The sequence below is a fragment of the Lagenorhynchus albirostris genome, chromosome 1, assembly GCF_949774975.1.
Source record: "Lagenorhynchus albirostris chromosome 1, mLagAlb1.1, whole genome shotgun sequence".
Lineage (NCBI taxonomy): Eukaryota > Metazoa > Chordata > Mammalia > Artiodactyla > Delphinidae > Lagenorhynchus > Lagenorhynchus albirostris.
In genome coordinates this window covers 31721253-31747926 of record NC_083095.1, presented here as the reverse complement: position 1 = coordinate 31747926, position 26674 = coordinate 31721253, and the positions used below count along the sequence as shown (strand labels likewise).

General features: G+C 41.9%; 2 protein-coding genes across 3 annotated transcripts in view; both read right to left on the bottom strand.

Moving 5' to 3' along the window:
* The window catches only part of SYNJ2BP (synaptojanin 2 binding protein), a 101964-nt gene extending 97526 nt beyond the window's left edge, over positions 1-4438 (bottom strand). For both annotated transcript variants that reach the window (XM_060140207.1, XM_060140198.1), the window contains exon 1: positions 4270-4438. The gene's annotated coding sequence lies outside the window, so the exon portion shown is untranslated. The remainder of the gene's footprint in view (positions 1-4269) is intronic.
* A 17424-nt stretch (positions 4439-21862) lies between these two features.
* LOC132527747 (disintegrin and metalloproteinase domain-containing protein 20-like) lies at positions 21863-24366 on the bottom strand. The gene has a single exon (XM_060163761.1). It carries the CDS (start codon positions 24254-24256, stop codon positions 21863-21865), a length of 2394 nt encoding a protein of 797 aa, XP_060019744.1. The 5' UTR covers positions 24257-24366.
* Positions 24367-26674: the final 2308 nt, after the last annotated feature.

Below are 26674 nucleotides of genomic sequence, written 5' to 3'. Positions count from 1 at the left end.
CTATGAAGTCTGTACTAATGCTACATAGTTAGTGTCAACATGGCACTGTACTACCGACCACTCATTACCATGGTATCTACACTCCTAGCTAAATATCTTCATTTCTGCACTAGATCCCAACCATCTTATATACTGAAGGGCAGTGATTCATCAAAAATCTTGCTCACCACACTGCATGATTCATCATAAAAAATGCTATCATTTCTCCCATCTTATTACCAAATTTCTCTAGACCTTACTTCCCCATGTTCTTATCCCGTTTCTTTGTTCTCACCTGCAGTAAAATTTCTCAAACAAGTCGTCTGTGCTTGCTGCTCTTTCCACTTTCTCTTAGACCCATTCCAACCATCACTGACATCCATGTTACTAAATGCAACGTTTAGCTCTCTGTTCTCATCTTATTTCATGAGCAAAATTGGACACCGTTGATCACATTTTCCTTCTCTTCCCTTAAACCTGGTTTTCCTTTTACCTCACTGAGAACCCTTCTCAGTCTCCTGTATTGGTCCCTCCTGTACACCCCAACCCTCTGAACTTGGAGTACCCCCAGGGCACAGTGATCTACTCTACCTACATTAACTTCTATCCACAAGCTTAATGCAAGCATGGTGACCGCTGCTAAAGTAGAAGACCTAAAGAGAATATAAAGTTTCCTAACATACTATACAGAATGTCCAAGATAAAATAAACATTCACTTGTTACAAGAATCAGGAAACAGCAACTTGAATTAGGAAAGACTATCGAGTGACGTTAGCAAAGATTTTAAAGGAACCATCATAAAAGTGCCTCAAAGAGCAATAAACAAATGAAAATTTAGAAAAATCTCACCAGAGCCCCCCCAAAAACAAAAAAAGTGACATCAGTGAAATGGCAGAGTAAGAATCTCCAAAACCCTCTCCATTAAAGCAATGAGAACACTGGCAAAAGTTGTCAAATCTATTTTTTCAGAACTTTGGAAATTAAAAAAGGCCTGCAGTGATGTTGGGAACATTTATGTAAGGAGAATGACTGAATCTCGGTTAAAGCAGAAAGCTTGGTGGCATTTTTAGCCTACCTGTTCCCACGACTCGACCCACACTCCTTGGTAAACATGAAAACCAGCAGTCTAAAATCATGATACAAAGCAGTAACTGCTGGAAGGGGCATAATGGGGTGGAGCTCCTTGAAGTCTTATTCCCTGAGAATTTTCATTATTTGACCAGTCTGGTGGTTCCCTGGAAGACCCACTCGCAAGGCTGTCTTTAGTTTTCCTGACTTGGAGTTCAACTAGTGCAAACAGACTTCTCCCTGGAAGTGTTTGCTGAAAAACTTCAGAGGCCATTGTTTAACATCATACTGCCTGAGGTGGTAGATAACAGGGCAAGGAACAGTCTAACCAAAAAACTCAAAGGAAAATATGAGGCATAAGGTGTCCACAGCGGACTCTGAAAAGCTCAAACATATTCCTGACACTCTGGAAGGACATGCACATGAGCAGAACTGTCCACGTGCCCAGAGCAGTGTGTAAGCTCAGGAGACATCTGAGAAGGCCCTAAACACTCACCTGTGGCTAACCTTGAGGCTCTGAGCAAGCAAGAAGTAACAGCTTAAGGCGGAGTGTAACCTGCCTGGGTATTGAAGGCATACCCAATCAAGCACACAGAGCCCCTTGACAAACACTGGGAAACTTACTGCTTCCAGGTGTTTAAGAAAACCTCTGCCCAAAAAAAACAAAAACAGCCCCATTTAAAAATGGGCAAAGGACTTGAATAGACATTTCCCCAAAGAAGATATACAGATAAACAATAATCCACTGTATGAACGAATGTCCTGCATCATTAGTCATTAGGGAAATGCAAATCAAAACCACAGTGAGATACCACTTCACACCCACTAGTAAGGGTTTAATTTAAAAACAAAAGTGGACAATGAAAACTGTTGGCAAGAATGGAAAAATCAGAAGCCTCATATATTGCTGGTGGGAACGTAAAATGACGTAGTTTTGGGGAAATAGCTTGGCAGTTCCTCAAAATGTTAAACATGGAGTTACCATATGACCCAGCATTTCTACTACTAGGTATTTACTCAACAGAAATGAAAACACATCCATACAAAAATCCGTACATGAATGTTCATAGCAGCATCATTCATAATAGCCAAGAAATGAAAACAACCTAAATGTTCATCAGTGAAAAATAAATATTCCAACTGATGGAATATTATTTAGCCATTAAAAGGAATGAGGTTTTGATACATGTTACATGAGTGAACCTTGAAAACATTATGCTAAGTGAACAAAGTCAGTCACAAAAGACCATAAGTTGTATTATTCTATGAAATCTATAGACAAAAGTAGATTAGTGGTTAACTAGGATGGGAGAAGGGTAGGGGACAACAGGAAGTGGCTACTAGTGAGTATGGTGTTTCTCTTAGGGTGATGAAAATGTTCTAAAATTAGACTGTGGTGATAGCTGCATAACACTGAATAAACTAAAAACAACTGAACAGAAAACATTAAATGGGCTCATTTATTAGAATGTAGAAACCAGTAGTCACTGGTCAGATTAGAAAGGTAAATTCTGCCGACTAAATGCGCAGTGTGGAAACTGAAACAACAAATATACTCTCTTTTTCAAGTGGTTTGGGAGACAACAAATATATTCTCTTTTTCAAGTGGTTTGGGAGAGCAGGGAAGGACAGTATTATTGGCCTGTACCTGGTACTCTAAGTCCTCTTCTGTATGTTGCTGAATAAAGATTCTTATGAAGCAAGCATTAACATTTATCTAAGAGAGGAAATAATTTCAACTTGAAGTATAGTAGTATACTACAGTAATTATGGAATATTTGACTGATACATGATGAAGACGATGTATCTTTTGAGGTCTTTCTAGTAGTATTGGGTTTTAGAGTACTGAATTCAACATTTTCCTCTACAAAAGTAGTTATATGTCTAGGACCCATATTTTGAAACAGCACAGACCTAGGTCCAGTATAGTACAGGTCCAATATAGACACAGAGATCAGTATAGAGAAATACACTTGGGAAGAAGTCTACTGTGGTAGTCTCCACTCCATGAAATAAAACAAATGAGGGAAACCTTAGAAGGTACTTTAATACTACTGGTTTTAAGAGCTTAGCTTTGATGATTTTGAAAGATAAGAAACAAAATCAAACTGTCTTCCAGTGGGACATGCAGGTGACCTCAAGGTAGTGACTACAATCACAGTATTTTTGAATGGATCTCTATTTTGTGGCAGGGGAATCTACAGGGAGGATAGTTTTTACACATTCCCCACCAGCTACATTGTCTTATAGCTTTCTTTAAACTTTTAGAAAGATAAAAAGGAGTTTCCGAAGATGAGCAAGAAATCCACATTCATCAAAGATGAGTAAAAAAATTCATTACTTTTCTAAGGTCACTTCTTTCCTTTAGTCCTGCTTAAATGCAAAAGCTAGTAACTTCAGCTGTACCAAATCCATACCAAAGTAATAAACTATTTAAAAGAAAGTGGACTTTGTCCACATGCTTTTTATTTAAATTGTTTGATTTACTATGACATCAAGGCTTGCTGAAGCAAAGTAACTTGCCAAGGTCAAACTGAAAAGAAACGGAGTGGTCTCGCTGGATTCCCACTCGGGTTGGTGTTGTGTTAAGCCAACAACAATCTAAATTTCAAGACGAATGCAACCTTCTGGGAACTCCGCGTAGGAATAGATGCAAAGAAATAGACACCAAAACTACTTTCAACGTGCTTTAAAAATATCAACTATAATTCAGCGACCACCTTTTGAGGGCTGCTACAACGTGCTTCGTTCAATTCACAAGGATTTATTTAACTCATCACAACCCTGGAAGAATTAAGCCAGTTCACAAACTAATAAGCTGACACCTGAAGATGCCCGAAATTATACAGTTAAATTAAGTAAATACAACTAGTTCCAATGATGCAGAGTATCGTCAAGCTGTAGCTGGGGGCGGGCGGGCGCGGAGCGGGGTAGGATGGAATGTTAGTAATCACCCAGACTTGGGTTAAAATCTGGTTCTGACATCACTCTCAGAAGCACATCCAGGTAACTACCAAAGAGGTAAAAGGGGGACTCGAGATCCCACTACCAGCGCGGGGAGAGACTAGGAGACTAGGACGGCCTAAACGCCAGCCCCTTCCTAGCCCAGACTGCGGTTCCCGGTCGCACGCGCTACAGTTTCACAGAACTCTCCTTCCAGCCAAACTTGTGGTCCCACCCCTTCCGGAATCCCTCCCCCACTTTTTTCTCACGGCGCTCACCAACGTGGGAACTCCGTAGCGAAGGGTCTTATTCTTGCGCAGGGCGCGCGTCACCGCGTGGGCGAACATGACTGGACTCTCCGACCCGCTTGGATGCCCAGCCAAACAAGCCAGCTTGGCTTCCCTAATCTCAGTGGCTCTGGGTCCCTCCCGAGGAGTACGGTCCTTGACTGACCTCCTTTCCTTTGCCTTCCCAGTGCAGGGCCCTTCCAGATAGGTCTCCGCCAGGCAAAAGCAATCGATCCGTAGTAACATACTCACGCTTACCCCCAGAAATTCGAGTGTCAGAGGTTTGGTCCGGCAAGCTGGTTTGCAATCGGGACTTAGGGACTTAAGTCGTGTTTGTAGTAACCGTCAAAGGATATAGAAACCTGTACCTCCTGTGCTGTGGGTCTCTTCTTAGAACACTCCCTGGCACATAAAATCAGCTCAATAAAATCAGGTTTGAAAAAGTTACTTTGAAGCCAGTACTCTAGCCTCTATAGTTACTGTGGGATAAGGATGAGGCAGGAGATAGATGGGCTCCAGGCTAGGCATTTACAACTGGCCTCCTGTTCACACCTCCTGGGGTAAGAAGATGAGCTCCAGGCCAGACATTCATTACCAGCCCCCTGTTTGCAATTCCTGAGGCAAAAGACAAACGGGCCCCAGACTACATATTTATGACCAGACTCCTGTCTATATTTCGAGATCTGCACTTCAATATAAGAAACAACAACAGGAATAGAGTAGATAACTGGACATTGGACACTTTTATGGCAGGGACAGAGAGAGGCTAAACCCTGTTAAAAGATCAAGAAGTCATACATTTCCCATCCTTGGGGCAAGGGAGACATTGCACATGTGCAGAAAGGCTCCTTGGGGGTTAAAAAGGAGGGGACACTATCCCATAATATTGTGATGCTAAGGCCATCCCATAGGCCTCTGGGCTGTAATCCATCTCGGAAAAAAGTTGCCCACTTATGTTGGGGAGGGTCCTAGGGCAGGTCAGGTGTGAAAAAAGAAATCAGATAATTGGCCAAAGGTAAACAAAGACCTGGAAGAACCTCCCTGTATAAATGACTTAACTGCCTCTTTCCTGGGCTCCGCCTCATTAGGGAGGCTGCCCACACCCTTTCTCTCCAGGTGTGCATCTCTGCCTTGCTTCTATCTTAACTAACCAAACTTTCTCTGTGCGCTCCCACTTGTTTTTGTGCTGTGTCTCTAATAATAAACTTGTACCTATTTTTACAGGTTTTGTCTCCATGAGAAATGCATTTTTCACTGGGGGTAAGAACCAGGGGCGTGGTGGCCAGGATTCCTGGTTTTCATCCAGGCTACCCAGGTTCAGTTCCTGGGCAGGGAATTAAGATCTTGCTTCACACCACCCCTCACTGCTGCCTCCCTGAGATCAGGTAGTTCACCATCTTAATAAAAATAGGGGGGAAAAGTGCTATCAGAGTTTAGGTTGAATGGTAATTGATGTAATGTCTTGGTATCAGTGAACCTTTAATGCTAGTGCTTTTACTGACAGATAGCCTGTAATCTTCAGTCATTTATGAATGTCTAGTTTCCACTCAGTCACCAACCATTCAGCACACCTTTCTGTAGGTCATTAGGAACCTCAAGGAACACAGAGGTGAAAAGATGATCCCTGCCATAAAGAGGCTGGCAATCTAATGGGCAGCAAATGAACCACAGGTAGCTTGGCAAACAGCCCCCCACGTGTGCCATTTGCCAGGGTGAGTCAGAGGAAGCCTCAACTGTCAAGTGTTTGAGATCACATAATAGTATAGAGAGCAGGTGACATAAGACTCATGCTATCCCTGAAATCTTTCCATCTATCCCTGCCTCTCTGTTGCCACTGAAATATTTCTGGTTTAATCCCTTATCACCTTTCTATCTATTAAATTCGCCCCTAAGTGTCTGTAGAAAAGAAATTCCTGATCTCCTTCCTGCCTTTAGGCTGATCTAGTTAACACTCATATCTAGGCCCACCGGGTCTAAAAGAGCAACACAAACAAGCAAAAAACTTAATTATAGGGGGACTTCCCCGGCAGACCAGTGGTTAAGACTCTGCACTTCCAATGCAGAGGGCGACAGTTCGATCCCTGGTGGGGAGGAACTGAGATCCCACATGCCATGGGTGCGGCCAAAAAACTTAAAAAACAAAAACAAAACCTTAATTATGAACTCAAGTCTATCTCCCACACTGCTGACAGTTATCTAAGAGACATAAATAATGATGAGATTCTCTTTTTTTTTTTCTGCCTACAGTAGTCACTCCAATTTTCTTAGCAAGTAATTGAAGGGCGTTTGTAATATGACTTTGGCCTGCCTTTACTACCACTGTTCTTCATTCACTCCATGCTCCATCCTGGAGGAGATATTAACTCCCTGAGTATTGCATGAACTTCCACATCTTCCAGATGCAGCTTTAGGGACACCAGGTTCTTGAAGCCTCCCTTACTCCACAGGCAATGTAAATTATTTCCTCTTCAGAGCTCCACTAGGCTTTGACTAAAATATATCACAGAGCTCTATCACACTGTATTGTCGGTTTTGGTGTACAAAGTCATTGTTGTCCAAACAGTATATGAGAAAAATGAAAAAAAGGAGAGTGGAAAGAATAGTTCAGGGTTTGAATTTGAACTTTGGGGCTTTGTTTTGAGTTTTGGGGCTGAGCAAATGTATCAACACCCTCCCCCAGAGCATCACCTGAACTGAACCAGGAAGATTATAAAGTGATCAGGGTAAGGTTTATTAAAGTAAGACTGCTAATCCCTTCCCTTACCCCTATTCTTCCAATCTTCCCCAACCCCAATCTCTCCAAAAAAGAGACACCTTGCAAACCTGGGGACTGGAGCAGTAAGAAAGGTGGGAAGACTTAGCCTGAGAGGTTAAGTCACACTACATAGTTGCTGGGAGGAAATTATTTGGATTCATGGGAAAGAGTCTGGAGCAGTTGTAGAATACAGGAGAATTTAGGATTGCAGAGATGGTCTTGTGAACAGGGTTGCTAAGGTTTATGAATAGTCTCCTTCAGTGCTGTGATTCCTTTGTATTTTATTTTGAATTGTTTGGCTTACATTTTTTGTTGTATGTTTGTTTGTTTAACTTATCTCTGTGCAGAGACAGAAACATATAGGGCCATAGGATTTATTAGAGAATGTATTGTGAAGTGTGCAAGAATTTGTATATGGCATTGCCTCTCGCCTTAGTCACTTCTTTTGATACTTCAGAACTCATACAGCATCCAGGTTAGTCAAGTGTATTACTTCTCCAACTTTTCCTCATATCTTAAATGCCGAGGGAACTGTTCTAAAAGTCCAGACCTTTTCCTACCTTTTCACTACATAAAATGTCACCTTATGGATCTGACTCCAATAAAGGCTGGCACTCAGCTAATAGTCAATAATGGATTAAATCATATACATGTATTCTAGGTAATGCCATAGCTAATAATCTGTTATCCTTATCAGATAAAGCATATATTCAATTTAAGAGAATATAGGTCTTCAGTCTCCCATTCATTCCATCATCCAAATAAGCACTTATTAAGAACCTTGAAATGATCTTGAAGGAGCAAATAAATAGTAAGAATTACAAGTATCCTGGAAGATTTTCATGAAACAAAATTTGGGGCAGTGAAAAATTTAAGCACCTAACAAATAATATATATTCTCACTTTAAGCATCACTACTGTATACCTTAGTACATCTATCTGTTAAATCAAAGTGATATTTGTCATCATTTTACAATTCTCACAAAAAACACAAAATAACTCATCAGTATGGCTTCTGTTGCTTTCCCATAAATATGACTCAAATCTCAACTGTGTGTTTCTAGTGTTAATAAACAGAAAAATAGTTAACCCAGCCATCTTAACTGTCACGCTTCCACGTGGCAGTTTATAAAAATTTACATCCAGAAAACAAGGCATCTCCACCGTCCATGCCAGTCCCTCAGCACTAGTATGTTCTTGATATCTAGCCAAGTTACATAATCCTCCAGTATCTGCTCTGCCATCACTTAACTCATGCAAGTATATGGGAGTGTTGTTATCAAAATCACCAATCCAAGGGGCTTCCCTGGTGGCACAATGGTTGAGAGTCCGCCTGCCGATGCAGTGGATGCGGGTTCGTGCCCTGGTCTGGGAAGATCCCACATGCCGTGGAGCGACTAAGCCCGTGAGTCACAACTAAGCCTGTGAGTCACAACTACTGAGCCTACGCGTCTGGAGCCTGTGCTCCACAACGGGAGAGGCCGTGACAGTGAGAGGCCTGTGCACCGCGATGAAGAGTGGACCCCACTCGCCGCAACTGGAGAAAGCCCTCGCACAGAAGCGAAGACCCAACACAGCCAAAAATAAATAAATAAATATTTTAAAAAATGGCCTATCTGTATGTGTGTTTTAAGTGCTTGAGTGACATCTGTTGCTCCAGTTAAAAAAAAAGTCAAATATCATTGTACTATAAAGTTTCCTATACAACAAAACACAATGCACATCCAATAAAAATAGAACTTGACACCTCAAAAGTAAATCTGCTTACTAAAGTGCCACTTCAACATCATGTAACACTTTTTTTAATTTAATTTTTTTTCAGTTTTATTGAGATAAATTGACACATAACATTATATAAGATTAATGTGAACAACATAACTGGATATACAGATATATTGTGAAATGATAACCACAGTAAATTAACATTCATCACCTCATATAGTTACAATATTTTTTCCTTGTGTTGAGAACTTTTAAGATCTATAACACTATTAGTAATACTACTTTGCATAACCCCCCAAATCAAAAAGGGTATCAAAATAGAAATTATAAGTTATGTGGCAAGTAATAAAAAGGAAAAAATTTTCATATGAAATCTATTATTTAAGATGACAGAAAATAAATATCCGACTTACAAAAAAAGAAAAAGAAGAACCAAGAGAAAGTATAAAGAGAGAATTAGTCAAAAGAAAAGCTAAGATAAAATAAATGGAAAACAAACAAAACCAGAAGAATGGATCAATAAAACCAAAAGCTGGTTAGTACAAAGAATCAATTAATAGATTAAGGGAAACAAATTAATGTTAGGGATGAGGCAGAAAATAAAAACGTGTCAAAGAAAATAAAAATGATTACATGAGAATTTCAAGTTATAGTCTATTACAGTAAATCAATTGAACAGCTAGATAAATTGATGTTTTGGTGATAAAACATAAATGATCATTTAAAAGTCGAACATAACAATTACTATGGAAATTGGAAATTTACCATTAAGAAGAACTAGGCAGTTGGCTGTGACACAGGAGGAAACATTCACGTTAATTGAGCCAAACCATATCTTGCAAAAGTCTAGTTCAGGGGCTTCCCTGGTGGCGCAGCTGTTAAGAATCCTCCGGCCAATGCAAGGGACACGAATTCGATCCCTGGTCCGGGAAGATCCCACATGCCAGGGAGCAACTAAGCCCGCACGCCACAACTACTGAGCCTGCACTCTAGAGCCCGTGAGCCACAACTACTAAGTCCGCACACCTAGAGCCTGTGCTCCGCAACAAGAGAAGCCACCACAATGACAAGGCTGCCACCACAACGAAAGAATAGCCCATGTCACCGCAAGTAAAGCAACGCACAGCAACAAAGACCCAATGCAGCCAAAAATTAATTAACTAATTAATTAATTTTAAGAAAGTCTAGTGCAAAATTTTATTCCTCCTCTATTAAGATCTTCTTAGGGACTATTATATAGGTACTTTTACTGGTTCCTTAAAGGAATTTACCATTTCATGGATTCAAGAGCCTTTTCCCCGACACTGTATCATCACCGACCTGATATCAACTTCCTTTGCCAGTTGTTTGAAGGTTTCTGGAAGAATTTGAGTTCTTATGGCTTGTCCTTTATGTCCTCCCTAGGTGCAAAGCCCTTTACTGTCTACATATGTTGGGTATCCCTCAAACAAAAAAGTACCACTTTTTGTGGAGCCCCAGAGTGGATGCCCAGGGAAAATTTAGAAACCCAAGAGGAAGGATTGGAGTCTAGAGTGACAATGAGAAAATAAGGCAAATTTGAAAAGAAGCATAAATGAGTAAGTAGTTGGTATTAGAATGGACTGATGGGTGGAGAAGCTAGATGTTAAAGGGGAGCTGGAAACTTCTAGGGGATTTCTAAGCAGGGGAGAGATGGGAATACAAGCCACCCCACCCCCTCGCTGTCCCCCAGAGCCAGGTGAACAAGGGGTGTCCCATGGGTGGCAGCTGCAAAAACCAGGCCACCAGACATAAAAAACTAAGTCACCAGCCGTGTGGTGGAGTAAAACTCCCCTCCAGGAGACACTGGTGCACTGGAGTGTAGCAGAGGGACGGCTTTAAGACAGTGCCCGCCCTCCAAGGTCTCTGAAAAGGATTAGAGTCAGCCCTTAGATGAATGTTTAGTTAGAGGCCTGCCCCTCAGATCGCAGTCATGATGGTTAGCTAATAGGCTTCCTTCACAGAAAGACCAAGCATTTGGGTCTGTTGCCTTTTGCTGTGTCCTGGGGGCGGTAGCTGTTTAAGAACTCTTTCTCTCTTGGCTACAATCCTGTGGGACCCAAGATCGTAAGCCCCACTGTCCTCCAGAGCCAGGCAGTGTAGAGGTGTCTCCTGGCAGCAGCCACAAATATCTGGGTGCCAGACAGAGGGGTATGAGCGCCTTTCTAGGTGACATCAGTTATTACAGTCCCACGGGACAGGAACGCAAACTCCCCTGGCCTCCAGAGCCAGGCAGTTAAGATGCACGCCTTTGGCAGCAGCCGCAAAGATCTGGGCAGCAGACGCATGTGAAAGGTCCCTTCCAGGAAAAACGGGTGCTCTGGAGCATGGCAAAGGGAGAGTGCAAAGATGGCACCCGCCAGTCTCTGTCGCTGGAGAGTATTCCAGCAGGCTCCCGGATGCATGTGTTAAATTAGATGCCTGCCCCTCAGGCTGATGCTTTAATACAAGCAGGTGAGCCTCCTTCACTTTATTTTTAATTTTTTTTAAGTTTTATCTATACAATTTTTATTTTATATTTTTTAATTACAATGTCTTCTTCCAATTTTATTGAGATGTAATTGAAAAACAGCTCTGTATAAGTGTACAGCATAATGATGTAACTTACATCATGAAATGATTACCACAATAAGTTTAGTAAACATCCATCTCGTAAAGATACAATATTAAGCAATTAGAAAAAATTATATTTTCCTTGTGATGAGACCTCGGGATTTACTCTCTTAATGACTTTCACATATAACACACCGCAGTGTTAATTATATTTATCCTGTGGTACACTACAATCCTGGATTTACTTATTGTAAAACTGGAAGTTTGTACTTTGTGACTACCTTCATCCCTCCCCACAACCCTGCCTGCGGTAAGCACAAATCTGATCTCGTGTTCTGTGAGTTTGTTTGTTTGTTTGTTTCGAGGTATAATTGACCAAAAACGCTATATTAGTTCCTGGTATATAGCATAGTGATTCCATATTTCTATACGTTTCAAAATGATCACCATGATAAGTCTACTTACCATCTGTCACCATGCAAAGACATTACATGATTATTGACTATATACTCCACAGAGTACGTGTCATAGCCATGACTCATTAGTTCTGTAACTGGAAGTTTCTACCTCTCAATCTCTCCTCCCCTGCCTCCCCTCTGGCAACCATCTGTTCTCTGTATCTATGACTATGTTTCTATTTTGTTATGTTTGTTCATTTGTCTTGATTTTTATTTATTTTTATTTTTTTATAAATTTATTTATTGTTTTTATTTTTGGCTGCATTGGGTCTTCGTTGCTGTGCGTGGGCTTTCTCTAGTTGCGGCAGGCAGGGGTTACTCTTCGTTGCAGTGCGTGGGCTTCTTATTGTGATGGCTTCTCTTTGTTGCAGAGCATGGGCTCTAGGCACACAAGCTCCAATAGCTGTGGTGCACGGGCTCAGTAGTTGTGGCTTGCAGGCTCTAGAGCACAGGTTCAGTAGTTGTGGTACCCAGGCTTAGTTGCTCCACGGCATGTGGGATCTTCCCAGACCAGGGATCGAATCCATGTCCCCTGCATTGACAGGCGGATTCTTAACCACTGCACCACTAGGGAAGCCCTGTCTTGATTTTTAGATTTCACATACAAGTGAAATCATATAGTATTTGTCATTCTTTGGGTGACTTGTTTCACTAAGCATAATAGCCTTTAAGCCCATTCATGTTGCCACAAATGACAAGATTTCATTCTTTTTTATGGCTAAGTAATGTTTTACTCTATAGATGTATTGTGTGTATATATATATATGTAATGCATACCACATATATAAAAATACATATATATAAATACATATATATATATCACATCTTCTTTATCTATTCAACTATGGATGGACTCTTAGGTTGCCCCCCTATCTTGGCTATTGTAAATAATGCTGCAATGAACATTGGGGTACATTTATCTTTTCAAATTAGTATTTTCATTTTCTCAGGATAAGTAACCAGGAAGGGAACTGCTGGATTGTACGGTAGTTCTATTTTTCATTTTTTGAAGAACTTCCATACTCTTTTCCATAGTGGCTGCACCAATTTACATTCCCACTAACAGTGCACGAAGGTTCCCTTTTTTCCACATCTTGCCAACACTTGTTATTTGTTGTCTTTTTGATGATAGCCATTCTGACAAGTGTTTAATATCCCTAATGATTAGTGATGTACACCTAAAACTAATAGAATATTATATGTCAATTATACATCAATACAAATTATTTAAAATGTACTGGTGCAAGGGGCAACATCATCTTTAAGGAGTTCAGTTGAGTCCCTCATCTGTAGAACAGTCTGATGATACATTGTCACAGACCAGTGTTTGTTAAGAGCTCTGAGGATAATGAGTTCTCCCAAGTAACAGAGGTCAGGGGCTGCACTTAAGAGCCTGAAACTACAGGACCAGAATTAGCATCAAAATTGCCAATATTGGAGGGGCTGCTGAAGTGATTTACCTTTCACCTAAGGACTTCTGAGGTGCTAACAGACAATGTCATTCTAAGACAAACAGATGAGTAGCCAGAGAGTGCTGCTTAACATCTATAATCAGAAGAAGGCAAAGTTGGGGGAGCAGGAGACTGAGAATGGTCGCACCAAAAAAAAAAAAAAAATAGTGATGCCTGCTCAGTTCATGTGGCAAAGCTAATTTTCAAATACAGAATCTGTTGACTAAAGAGATCACTGTGCTCCTAGGAGGAAGGACATATCAACATCATGACAAATAGATTATGTAGTGATTCTCCCAGTCCTTTCCCCAAGAAACCTACAACCATTTCCTTGGGAGACAATATGATAGGGATAGAGAAACAACTAGAATTCAGAAGAAACAACTAGAATTTGTTCACCGTGGGAAGGTAGACACAAGCGTCACCATTAAAGACTAAAAGAGGCAGTAGTGGTTATACGTTTCACATCACCATTGAAATCACCAATCCAGCCTTTACAGGAAACTTATCGATCCTAATGAGTGATTATAGACAACTAACTCTCCCAAGTATAATGTCTTATTGTGGCTTCTATGTCAGATATACTATCATTGCTAGAGGATATTAAAATGGCCTCAGGTGCATAGCATGCAGCCATTGATTTGGTTAACTACTTAATTTCTATTTGGATCAGAAAAAAGCATCAAAAGAAGGTAGCATTCATGTGGCATGGATAACCATATTTGTATATTTGCCTCCAGGGCCATGTCCACCTTTCTATATCTGGCATATTATCTGAACAGATTTAGACCCTCAGAACATACAGAGGACATCGTACTGATTCATTATATCAAGAGCATCATGCTGATGGGACCAGGCGAATGTGAGTTGGTTAGTTCATTAGAGGGCTTATAAGGAGATATACATTGCAAGGTTAGGAGATAAATCTTACAAAGATTCAGGGACAATTCACATTATCGGAGTATTTAGGTTTACAGTGGTATAGGTAATATTCAGACATACCCCGAGAGTAAAGGCAAATTGCTTCATGGTGCCTTCCTTACCACAAGGAAGGTGCTGGCTGATATATATACTTCTTTGCATTACTGAAGCAAACATTTCACACCTATGAATATGATGCTGGATGATAATGAAGGTGGCCATCTTTGAGTGGGAACACAAGGCAAGAAAGGGCCTTGCTTTCCTGCTAGCCTGTGTAAGCAGAAGCCATAATTTGGGCCATAAAGTCTGGCACGGCTGATGTCTTTGACCCTGTGGGAAACTGGTGGTAGGAGTGAAGATGTGGTGTGGAATCTGTGGCAGGCCCCAAAGGAGAATCACAACATAGGCTGTAGGGTTTTGTAACAAGGCCATGCCATCAGACTATGGAGAAACAGCTCTCTGTGCATTGGGGGAACCTGAGCAAAGTGAGCTTTTAGTCCATGTGGCCCCATATGAGCACATGTCCTGAATCATTGTGTATCAGCTAGGTTTCTCTGGGCCTGACAATCCATAAAATCAGATGGATCTGGCAGCAATTCACAGAAAACTCAAAATAGAACATCCAATACCAAGCTCATACAAGAGGAGAAGACGTGTACGTTGTATGAGCAGGTATTTGAAGTCATCGTATCACTCACCATGGTTTCACCAGTCACTTCACTCAGCTTCCATATATGCCCACATGGGGGTTTTGTTCAGTCAGCTAAATGAGGAATAAAATGCCTGACTTTGGTGCATGGTTGGGTGGGCTTGGTATGTGGGTTCAAACCAAACATGGAAGATGACACATAATATTCCTCTTCAGAGATGACTCTAAAAAGAGAGAAATAACAAAAACTAATATTCTTGGGCAGTTTTATGGCTAGTACCTTGGTCATCTACCTTATGTGGAAGGTCTCCAATTAGACTATTTCAGGTAGACTATTAAGAGCCTTGTGAGCTCGTCAGGGCCTGAAATAAAAAGGACTAGAGTGTCAGAGAAAAAGGTGTTCTAGGGTAGAGCTCTGTGGCTGCTCATATAGCTGCAATCAGGAAGTGTGAAGATTTTCTTTTTTAAGTATAGTTGACTTACAATATTATGTTAGTTTCAGTTTATAGCAAAATGATTCAGATATATCTCTCTATATATCTCTATGTGTATCTATCTATCTATCACTATATGGTGCAGATTATTTTCCATTATAGGTTCTTAGAAGATATTGAATAGAGTTCCCTGTACTATATAGTAAATCCCTTTTGCTTATCTATTTTGTGTATCGTAGTTTGTATCTGTTAATCCCATACTCCTAATTTATCCCTCCACTCCCTCCCTTCCCCCTTTGGTAACCATACGTTTGTTTTCTATGTCTGTGAGTCTGTTTCTGTTTGGCATATAGATTCATTTGTATTATTTTTTAGACTCCACATGTAAGTGATATCATATAATGTTTGTCTTTTTTCTGCCTGACTTACTTCACTTAGTATAATATTATCTAGGTCCATCCATGTTGCAGCAAATGGCAATATTTCATTTTTTATGGCTGAGTACTATTCCAGGGTATACACATACCACAGGTTTTTTTTTAAAATCTTTTGGCCACGCCACACAGCATGTGGGATCTTAGTTACCCTAACAGGGGTCGAACCCGTGATCCCTGTGCTGGCAGAGCAGAGTCTTAACCCCTGGACCACCAGGGAAGTCCCACATACCATATCTTCTTAAATCAATCGTCTGTAGATGGGCATGTGGGTTGTTTCCATGTCTTGGCTATTGTAAATAGTGCTGCTATGAACATTGGGGTGTGTGTATATTTTTGAATTAGTGTTTTCATTTTATCCGGATATATACCCAGGAGTGGAATTGCTGAATCTTATGGTAGTTCTATTTTTAGCTTTTTAAGGAATCTCCATACTGCTTTCCATGGTGACTGCACCAATTTACATGCCCACCAACAGTATACAAGCGTTCCCTTTCCCCCACATCCTCTCCAGCATTTATCATTTGTAGACTTTTTAATGATGGCCATTCTGACAGTTGTGAGGCAATACGTCATTTTGATTTTGATTTGCATTTCTCTAATAATTAGCGATGTTGAGCATCTTTTCATACGTTTCTTGGCCATCTGTATGTCTTCTTTGGAGAAATGTCCATGCACTTTTTTTTTTTTTTTTTTTTTTTTTTTTTGCTGTACGCGGGCCTCTCACTGTTGTGGCCTCTCCCGTTGCGGAGCACAGCCTCCGGACGCGCAGGCTCAGCGGCCATGGCTCACGGGCCCAGCCGCTCCGCGGCATGTGGGATCTTCCCGGACCGGGGCACGAACCCGTGTCCCCTGCATCGGCAGGCGGACGCTCAACCACTGTGCCACCAGGGAAGCCCTTTTGCACATTTTTGATTGGATTTTTGTAGCACAGCTTCATGCCTATCAAGAAGCATCCATCCTGGAAAAGGCCCTGAGGAACCAGGCAGAGAAAATGACTCGGCCAATCAACATTAGACAATCTTCACCGTTGACCCACCATGGAACTGGCACAATGGGCACATGAACAGAGTGGCCATGGTGGCAGACGTAGTGGCTACACTGAGCTCAATAGCATAGACTCCCACTTGCCAAGAAAGTCAGTCCAGGTACTACCGTCTCTAAATGTCCAACTTGCCAACAACAAAGATCATTGCTGAAGTCCTGAGAAGTCATTATTTCTCAAGAAGACCTAGCAGTTAATTGGTGGGAAGTCAACTACCGTGGGCCCCTTCCAATCTGGAAGGGCCAGCATTTGGTCCTCGCAAGAATAGATAGCAATTCTAGATGTGATAAGTAGCCTTTTGTGCCTGCAGAGCCACAGCCAGCATCAGTATTGGGGGCTTGCTTATGAAATGTGTGATCTTTAACCATGGAATCCCACGTGGCTTAGGATGTGAACAGAGACCTCAGCCTTCAGTGAATGAGGTAAAGGAATGGGCCCATCCCAATGGAATCCATTGTTTGCACCACATCTAATATTCACTGGCAACCACCCGCACACTGCACTGCAATGAGCTACTGAAGGCACGGCCGAAACATCAGCTCAGAAACAATATCCTGGAAGGATAGAGTGCCATCCTTCAGGGTACAGTGTGTATGTTCAATCAAAGACTGCTACATGGTACTGTATATCCATTATGAGGAATATATGGGACTGGGAAGCAAGGAGTAGAAGTTGGGTGGCCCTACTTACCATGACTCTTAATGATCCACTGGTGGTTTTTCTGCTTGTCCTCCCAGCAACTGTGTATTCTCCAGGGCTGTAGGTAGGTCTTGGTCTACAGAGAATGCACTTTTGCCAGGGATACAGCATGAATGCCATGGAACTGCAAGGTACAGTGGCCATCAAGGCCCCTCAGTCATCATATGTCCAAAGACTAGCTTGTGAGAGCAGGAGTCACCATTATGGATGGAGTCATTGACCCGGAGTAGCAGGGGAGTTAAGGCTGCTATTCCTCAGTAGAGGCTTGGAGGATTACCTTTGGAACCCAGGTGATACTCTTGCCAGACTCCTGGAACTTCCTTGCTTGGGCAATGGTAACTGGAATGGACTTGTGCAACAATCTTGGCCTGAGAGGTCTCAGACTCCTCGAGGATAAAGATGCAAAATTTTTTAACAAACAATATAGAGAGTCTCCTGTTTTTCCTGTATGTTGTACTCTTCCCCATCTACTTTCTCCTTTCTTATACTCATACCCCATGAGTATCTAAAACTACCACAAGGCTTGCAGAAACAGTTCTCAGCAATAGTGTTCTGTTGGTTATCGGGACTCCTTCAAGGGGCAGGATAACAGGAAAGAGCCTCAAGCACTCGTCTTGGTTAAAGGTGAAACTGCTGCTAAAGTTAAAATATAGGACAGTTCCTCTGATTCTTCCTCTTACAGAAACCCTGAGCCTGCTTCAGCTGTGAAGTCACCTGGTCTGCTGTTGTTCTCTGTTATGCCTCAACTCAGTGAAGGCTTTACCCTCTATTGGAGTCACAGAAATCTTAAAAAAAAAAAAAAAAAGTTGGTGCCATTGCTTGGGAGAAGGTGGAAGAATTTCCAGCACTGCCTGGTGGGGTCAAAAACAGAACTGATCAACTGATCTTTGGTGTGGAGGTAAGTCCTCCATCTCTTCTTATTATTTTTTGTTTGTTTTTGGTTTTTTTGTTTGTTTCTTCATAGTTGGAGTTGCGGGGCCATGACCATCCCTTGAAGGTCAACCTTTTGTCAGACTGAGGTCAGTAATTTTCTTCTGCTTTCTGGAGAATTTTGGACAAGCAGAGAATTAGGCATTTTTCCTAAGGTAGGTCATGTCCCTCCTTCTACCTCAGACTTCTTTTACCCAGGCAAACTCCTCTTTTACCCAAACTGCTGGTCAGATTTACTCTAGAAATATGGTCTGCCAGAAAGACCCTTACTCTATTAATTTCTTCTCAAAGTTGCATGGTTTCATTGATCTCAATGATCTCTACCATCTCTTCATTGATCTCATTGATCTCATTGATCTCTTCATTGATCTCATTGATCTCTACCATCTCAAACTGTAGTGGCCCTTTGGTTCCTTGGGCATGTCAGACTTGTGAGTGTGGCACCTTAGAAGAAAGGGCATTAGAATAGCCATCGCACCATGGGCAGCCTACCTCAGTTTGAGGTAGAGATAGATGGGCCCCTGGGCTGCACAGCTGGTGTTTGTCAAGTGGAGTAAAAGTGAAGCTTTGTTCTCGCCCCAGACACTCCAAGGGCAAAGCTAGTGGCAGAAGCTGAGCTCTGCTGAAGTAAAGAGATAAGATGACCACTCCTGAGGTCAAGGAAAACTTCCCTGTCTGCACATGCGCAGGAAGGCTCCTTGGGGGTCAAAAAGGGAGGGGCGCCACCCCCTAATAACCTGTGGACATACCCCCAGGGGCCTCTGCGGTGGGATCCATCTTAGCAAAATGTTGCACGTGCATGTTGGGGAGGGCCCTAGGACAGATCAGGTGTGAAAAAAGCAACAAGATGATTGACCAAAGGTAAACAAAGACCCGGAAGAACCATCCTATATAAGTGATTTAAATCACCTCTTTACTACACTCCTCATTAGATTAGAGAGGACACCCATACTCCTTCTCTCCTTTCTCTCTGGGTGTGTATTTCTGTCTTGCTTCAGTATTAAATAAACAAACTGTTTCTCCGGTGCTCTCCCATTTATTGAGCTGTGTCTCTAATAATAAATTTGTACCTGTTTTTGCAGTTTTTGCCTCCTTGAAACATTCTTGCTTTCAAATGGGGGCAAGAGCCATGGGGACTTTTCTTCTAGCCTCTAGTCCCTGGTGGTCTAGTGGTTAGGATTCCTGGCTTTTCACCCAGGCTACCCAAGTTCAATTCCTGGGCAGGGAACTAAGATCCCTTTTCAGGACAGCTCATTGCTGTCTCTCTGAGATCAAGTTGGTACAAAGAAGCCAAGAAAGGAAAGATTTTGAACAGATTCTAATATTCTGTGACCCCTAGTATACAACTTTCACATTGCTTCTTCCTGTCCCAGAGACATTGTCTTTCTATGTCTACCTATGTTTGTGTGTCTCACAACCCCACTCCTTTCTCACCTTCCTCCTATCCTTCCCCCTGTTTTCCTTTCTGCCCCCTTGATTCTCTTCTTCACCTTCTGGTGCTCCCACTTACCTTTGTTCTGGAACTTCACCCTTTCTTGATATGCCATAGCCCTAGCAATAGGAAAAAAGAAAATCTTCTAAGGCTATCCCTGAGCGTGTCTGCCCTTATTTGACTGGGAATAATCCAACCACATGAACTTGGCTGTAATGATTCAGTCTCACATATCTGGCACCAATTAGAAACTGCTTTTCAGGAATACCCATGTTGGAGCTTAACACGAGACAGCCACCTTTTAAAAGTATGGCCTATACCTGGAATATCAAATGTTGTTTAGAAACATAAAATAGACTGGAGATCACACTCAGCCTCAGGGTAAAACACTTAGGTCAAGATTTTGGAGATAGCCTGGTAACCAAAGAGAAAACATACACAATTGACTGTATGGTACTACAAATTAAACACCTTGAGGGAAACAAAAGGTCCTTCACCAGTGCAAAAAGACCAATAAGGACATGAATAGATATCAAAAAAATAGAAATAGAGAAAAAAAGCTACAGGGGCCACAGTTTTCACCTTTTGGCAAATGGACTGCTAATTTGAAACAAAATCACCCCGACCACACACCCCGACCCACAGGAAGAAAGATACTTTGTTTTCATCAGGTGCCTTTGGATCAAGGCGAAGTAACCATGTTCGTAAATGGTCATCCAACTTCGATTTTAATAGATACTGGTGCAAAGAGCGAATGCAGTAACATATGTTTGACAAGGGTATAGTAAACTGGGTCTCAGACCTGTCAAGGATGAAGATCCAGATTACTCTACTGGATAAGCTCTGTGGACAAGAAATGCTGCCTAAGAGAACTCTATAAAAGTTGGACAAATTAAAATGTCACAGAGTGGCAATCCCATTGATTCTCTACTGCTGCATCCTTCCTCTTCCCTTAGGTAGCTACCCTCATCTGGACTCCATATTTAGAAAGGGATTTGATCCAACGTCTGAGACATTTTAATAGCACGAATATAACACATCTCACTTATGAGACCTGCTTCTAATACTCTCTGATGAAGCGATTGCTTCCTGTTTCCTTTTATGTAAGTTTTTGTTCCTGTACGTATTATACATCAGGCACGCAGTTTCATCCTGTACTTTATAGACTGGCTGTGCTTGGGCAATTCCTAGGATTTTAAATGTGAGATGGTATGACATTAATAACTAGGGCCCATAAGAAGTGATAAATCAGTGATCAATGGCTCCTTGTGTGATGGCTTTACAATAAAAGATATCAAATGCCGAAGTCCTTATACTTGGAATACTTCTGTTTTAGCACTACCCAAGATAATAATGAGAATGAAAGAGTCAGCATTTATTAAGTGCCTAACATATTCCAGGCCCTTCTTGGGGCCTTTCTTTGGACCATCACAAAACCCCAGAAAAGTATATTTCATCTCTCAGTGTAACGTGTCACATATAACCTTGATCCTCTGAAAGCCTATGACTTTGGACAAGATCACATACTTAGCAGGTTGTTGAACTACTGTTGATATTCATGCACTTATGAGCCAAAATTTTTGATCTTCCTACTGTATCTGTCAAGGTGTCTTTTATGCTATCTTTTATGTTAGGCTTATTTAACACTAGCAAAAACATGAACGAATGACACAAATCTAGTACATAATCAACTAAGGGAAAGTCTAATAAACTATTAAACAAGTGCATACCGGTTCAAACAAGGAGTGCTACAGGCATATCTGTGAAACTTTAGTATGCACAACATAAATAAGTATAAGTCCTCTTGTTGTTGAATCTAACAGTTCCCACTATCATCTACAGGAGTAGTAAGACTATGATCAGATATAAAATATTAAATGCATTTAACCACACAGACCCTTTTTAAATTGCCAAGTCATTTTATTTCAAGATAACAACTTGGGAAGAGTTATAGAATTACGTAATTAATCCTGTAAGAGTGATTATCGATCATTTCTTCCAGTAAGTGCCAAAGTAATTTTCTCCATTTTGTGTGTTCCAGTTTGTATTTACTTGGGTTCAAGAGGTTATTTTTTCCAACAGTTTATTTTTCGTTTTCCATAGTATCTTTTACATAGAAAAAGGCACCTATCACCGCTGAAAGCAAAAGAAGGGAAAGACGAAGAAGCAGTAGAGCTGTTCCTCTGTTTATATTCTCTAGTAGCCTGGCTCGAATACCTATTTCTCTGGCAGGTGGGGGGCCACTATCTACACTGCCGCCTGGTCCTTTCTTGCTACAATTTGGTGGTTTCCAGCCTCGCTGACAGTGACAATGTCTTCGGTTGTTGCATACCCCTCTGTAATTGCACATCTTGACATCACAGTCAAAACGCATGTCTTGAAAAGAAGTACAGTTTTGGTTCTTACAGTATGATCCTGGGCCACATGATGCACCATCCACTACAAGCCCCATTTCTGGTGAGTCTGTCCCAAAGTGGGCATCGTACCCAAAGCAGCTTTCTGGTTTAGTACCTTGTACTACTATATGATGAAATGTAGTGTGCTCCCCACCACCAGGAAGTACCTTCACATTAGCACAGTGCAGCATTCCACACAGAACATCATCTTTTTCACATTTTACAGGTTTTCCTCCTCCTTGAAGCACCCTCACACCACAGTTCCCAAATCGGTCACCTAAGATATTCAATGTATTATAGCATGCTGGTGCAGCATCTTTTACTTTATAGCCAAAGAGGGCTTGACACTGCATATCACGGTCACTACAGTTTCCCTTCACACAAACAGCTAATGGCGAACATGGGGTTCCATCCTGGATATAAGTGTCAGCTGCACAAACATGCGTTGTCCCGTTACAGTATTCTGGTAAATCACAAATACCAAGAGTATCTCTGCAAAGAGTTCCAGGTTGAGCATATTTACACTTAACACAGCAACTTCCTTCATTGCAATCACTGCCACGGGTGAGGGAACAATTGTTCTGACAACACGGATCCCTAGCACAGTCTTTTAAGGTGCCACAGTCACATTCTTCCCTCTGATTTATGATCTTGTCACCACAGCGAGGAGCTACATAAGGAAAATTACGGTATGGTACATTTGGTATACTCAAACAAGGATCCCACATAGAAACCCGCTTATACAGTTGGCTATATGTACAATTGCTCATCATATCTAGAAGACCAGGCTCAGGAGCCATGATGCAGTGATCTCTTCGAAAACAGTGACAACCTGGACCATCGTGTACACAGCCCATAACATGACCTATTGCATGTGCTGCAACAGTTGCAGCTAAAAATATGTGATAATTTAAAACAAATACGAACGATGCTCCCCAATTGGGGTTGCATATTCCTTCATGGGAGCTAAAATATGAGGACCCAGCGATTTTATGTCCTGTGAAAAGCATTGAACTATCATGAGGAATTTGTTTAAACCATCCCCACCATTTCCATAAACCAAATTCCCTTACTGCAGTTGCAGCATTAGGCCACTTATATAAATTCACCTTATCCGCGCGATTCCATATGCACATAAGACGAATCAAAACCTGAAGTTGACCCTGGTAGAAAATGCTATGCAATATGTTGTTTATAATCACTACATACTCTATTATATGTGTATGATTAGTGTCCTTAAGAAATAATGATCTAGAAACTGTGTAGTGAAGTTTTAAGTATTTCCTATGCGGCCACCACAAATACGCAGGAGCTGCTCTAGGTATCTCAGCAGTCATCGCCTCCTCATATGCTTGATTTGTATCTTTCCTTTCAATCTTACATTTTGCATCCTCTGCTGGTGTTTTTTGCGACACAAGCTGAGAAATCACATGCTCGAATTTGGAAGAAGCCTCCAGTGGTTTGATTTCGTAAGTGAAGTCATCCACCTGCAGCATGCCACGCAGACCCCCATAGCAGGTGTCCAGTGTGCCCATGGACCCAGGAACCCCTTCCAGGTAGCTAAAGTAGTAACAGTCTCGGGGGATAAAAGGGTAGTCCTCCTGCATGGCGCCTTGGTCGTTATCGGTGATAACAGGAAAATGCCTGGGCAGCAAGCTCTTCTTGACTCTCATGTGAAGCACGTGTCTTTGGCCACTGAAGCGAATCTTGTAGGAGAGCTGGCCTTGTGTTGCAGCTCCACGCACTCTGTGGGACACCTTCCTGGGGATCACAATTTCAGAGGAAGTGAAGCGCCAACCTGGGGGGTCATGGGAGCAGCAGGTCGGAAACAGGAGTAGCCAGAGCAGAGGCAGCCAGAGATCATCTGCCAGGTGGGCCTGGGCCCAGGCAGGCCCCATGAGTGAAGAAGCCTGTGACCAAAGAAATCCACTCCAGCGGGAGGCAGGCAAGACTATCCCTGCAACAGCAACTGCTAAACAGCAGTCTAGTCCTGAGGAGAGCAGAGAGAGGCTGGAGGCTGGGCCTCCCCAGAGAGGTGGAGGAGGGAGGGGGAAGCTCTTACATAACAATGGTGTATTCATGAGGGGGAGGGGCTGTGCTAAGTGATCCTGGGGATCCTGGCACAGGGCTCTTAGAGAGGAGGAAACATGGGAGAAATTAGGAAAAATGGAGTGTATAGCTTGGGCTGAATGGTCCCACGGTCTCTTGGAGAAGTCACAGGGGAAGAATCAGTGGTTTGGTGCAATTTTAAGACAGTGATTGACATTTTTTCCCTGAAACCAAAATGAGACAAGACTTCAATTTGTAATCAAGAAATTACGAAATGGAGAGGAGAGTGGAAGCTTCTTTTTGTAAGAATTTTGAGGAAAGAATCAGATTCTCTCATACTTTATAAAAATGGAATGTGTTGGGGGTGATTTACGGAACAAAAGAATAAATAGTGTCACGAGTAGAAAAGGTAGGCTGGATAATAATAGTTTCTAATAAAGTTAAACTTATACTTGCCCTACGTCTCAGTGATTCCAGCCATAGGACGTTCCCCACAGCGATTCGTATGTGGATATTCATAGCAGCATTATTCACAAGTTTATTCCAGAGACTGGAAACAAACAACCAGTACTCAATAGATGAATGGCAAACAAAATGGCATATTCATTCAGTGGGATAATCCTCAATAAATCTGAACAAGTTTCCAACATGTGTAAGAACATGGATGTATCTATCTCATAGATATTATGATGATAGAAAGAAATCAGACCAAAGAAACTTCATACAAGACTTCATGTGTATGAAGTTCTGGAATAGTCCATAGTAATATAGGGGAATAGAATTTAAATCACTCTTTTCCTGATGTGAGGGAAGGGAGGGATGGAGGGAAGTTTCTGGAGTGATGGGAAACTTCTGAATCTTGATTGGGATGTGCTCAAGATGAACGTTTGAAATCCTCACCCCCAAGGTGGTGGTATTAGCAGGTGGGGTCTTTGGAAGGTGATTAGTGCTTTTATAGAAGATGACTCAGAGAGATCCTTCACCCTTTTACCCTGTGTGGTTATGGTGAGAAGATGTCATTTATGAGCCAGGAAGTGCTTCTCACCAGACATTAAATCTGATGGTGCCTTGATCTTGGACTTACTGGCCTCCAGAACTGAGAAATAAAGTTCTCTTATGTATAAGTCACCCAATAATGGTGTTTTGCTGCCTTAACATAATATAACATAAAATCGGTTCCTGGAAGTACTGTTGTAGGTAACAGTTACCTGAAATTGTGTGAATGGCATGGAACTAGGTATTGGATAGAGATTGGAAGAGTTTTGAGCAGAAGACTAGAAAGCCTACAGTGCTGTGGACAGACTCTTGGTGACAGCCTAGAAAGAAAAGAGAAAAGTTGCATAGAAAACCCCCAACCTCCTTAGAAAATACCTTAGAAAATACCTAGGTAATCTTGAACAGATTGGTAGGATATGGACTGGAAAGGCCATACTAATGAGGCAGAAATGGGGATTATGTTATTGGACAATGGAGGAAAAGCCATTTGTTATCAAGTAGCAAAGAAATTGGCTGGAGTGGGTTTGGCTGGAGTGGGTTTGTGTCCTAGTGTTTTGTGGAATGTACAACTTTAGAAAATAAGTTGGATATTTAACTGGGGAAATATCTCAGCAAAGTGTTGAAGGAGTGGCTGGCTTATTTCCTTTTGCTATAAGCTTCTAGTAAAATGTAGGAAGAGAAAAGTGATTTAAAGATGGAATTATTCATCAAAGAACAGTGGAACTTTAAAGATTTGGAAAATTCCCAGGCCATCCATATAGAAAAGACTGAGAAAGCATGGTCTGAATAGAACACTAAAGATGTGGTCAAGCAAACCACTTGATAAGATTAGTAAGTCATCTCCACAAGTCAGGAGCTATGTACAAGACAATAGCAGAATCACCCCCTTGCTCCAAAGGGTGATCCAGAGATCATCAGATCAATTTCAAAGGAGGGGTCTCCAGTGCCTTCAGGACCTTTTCATGCCTTATCAGAGGCATGACAGAGTTGCCACACACTTGGGTTCCATTCCCAGCACTCCACAGCACAGGCAACAGTAGCCACTCCTCTAGAAGGCACAGACAGCAGGCTTTGGCAGTGTCCACGCTGGGCATTCTCCATTGGTGTGCAAATTCCACCCAGATTTTGAAGGATGGAGATTACTGGAGCCGAGGGCCTATGACCCTGGAGAGGCGGCCACCTTACAGAGCACACACTAGGGTAGTACCCAGCAGAGCCATGGGGGCAGGTCACTTCCAGGACCCCAGACTAGTAGAACCACTGCACATTATTTAAGCCTGGGGAGCCACAGGCATATGACTTCAGTCCATGAGAACTGCAGTGTGGGCTGTGCTCAGCAAAACCATGGGGCAGGCCTCCAGGAGTCTTGGGTGTCCAACCTAGAACTGCCAGCCCAGTGTATCTGGAAGGCAGGACCTTCACTCCAATGGATCCGGAAGTGAAACAAAATCCCC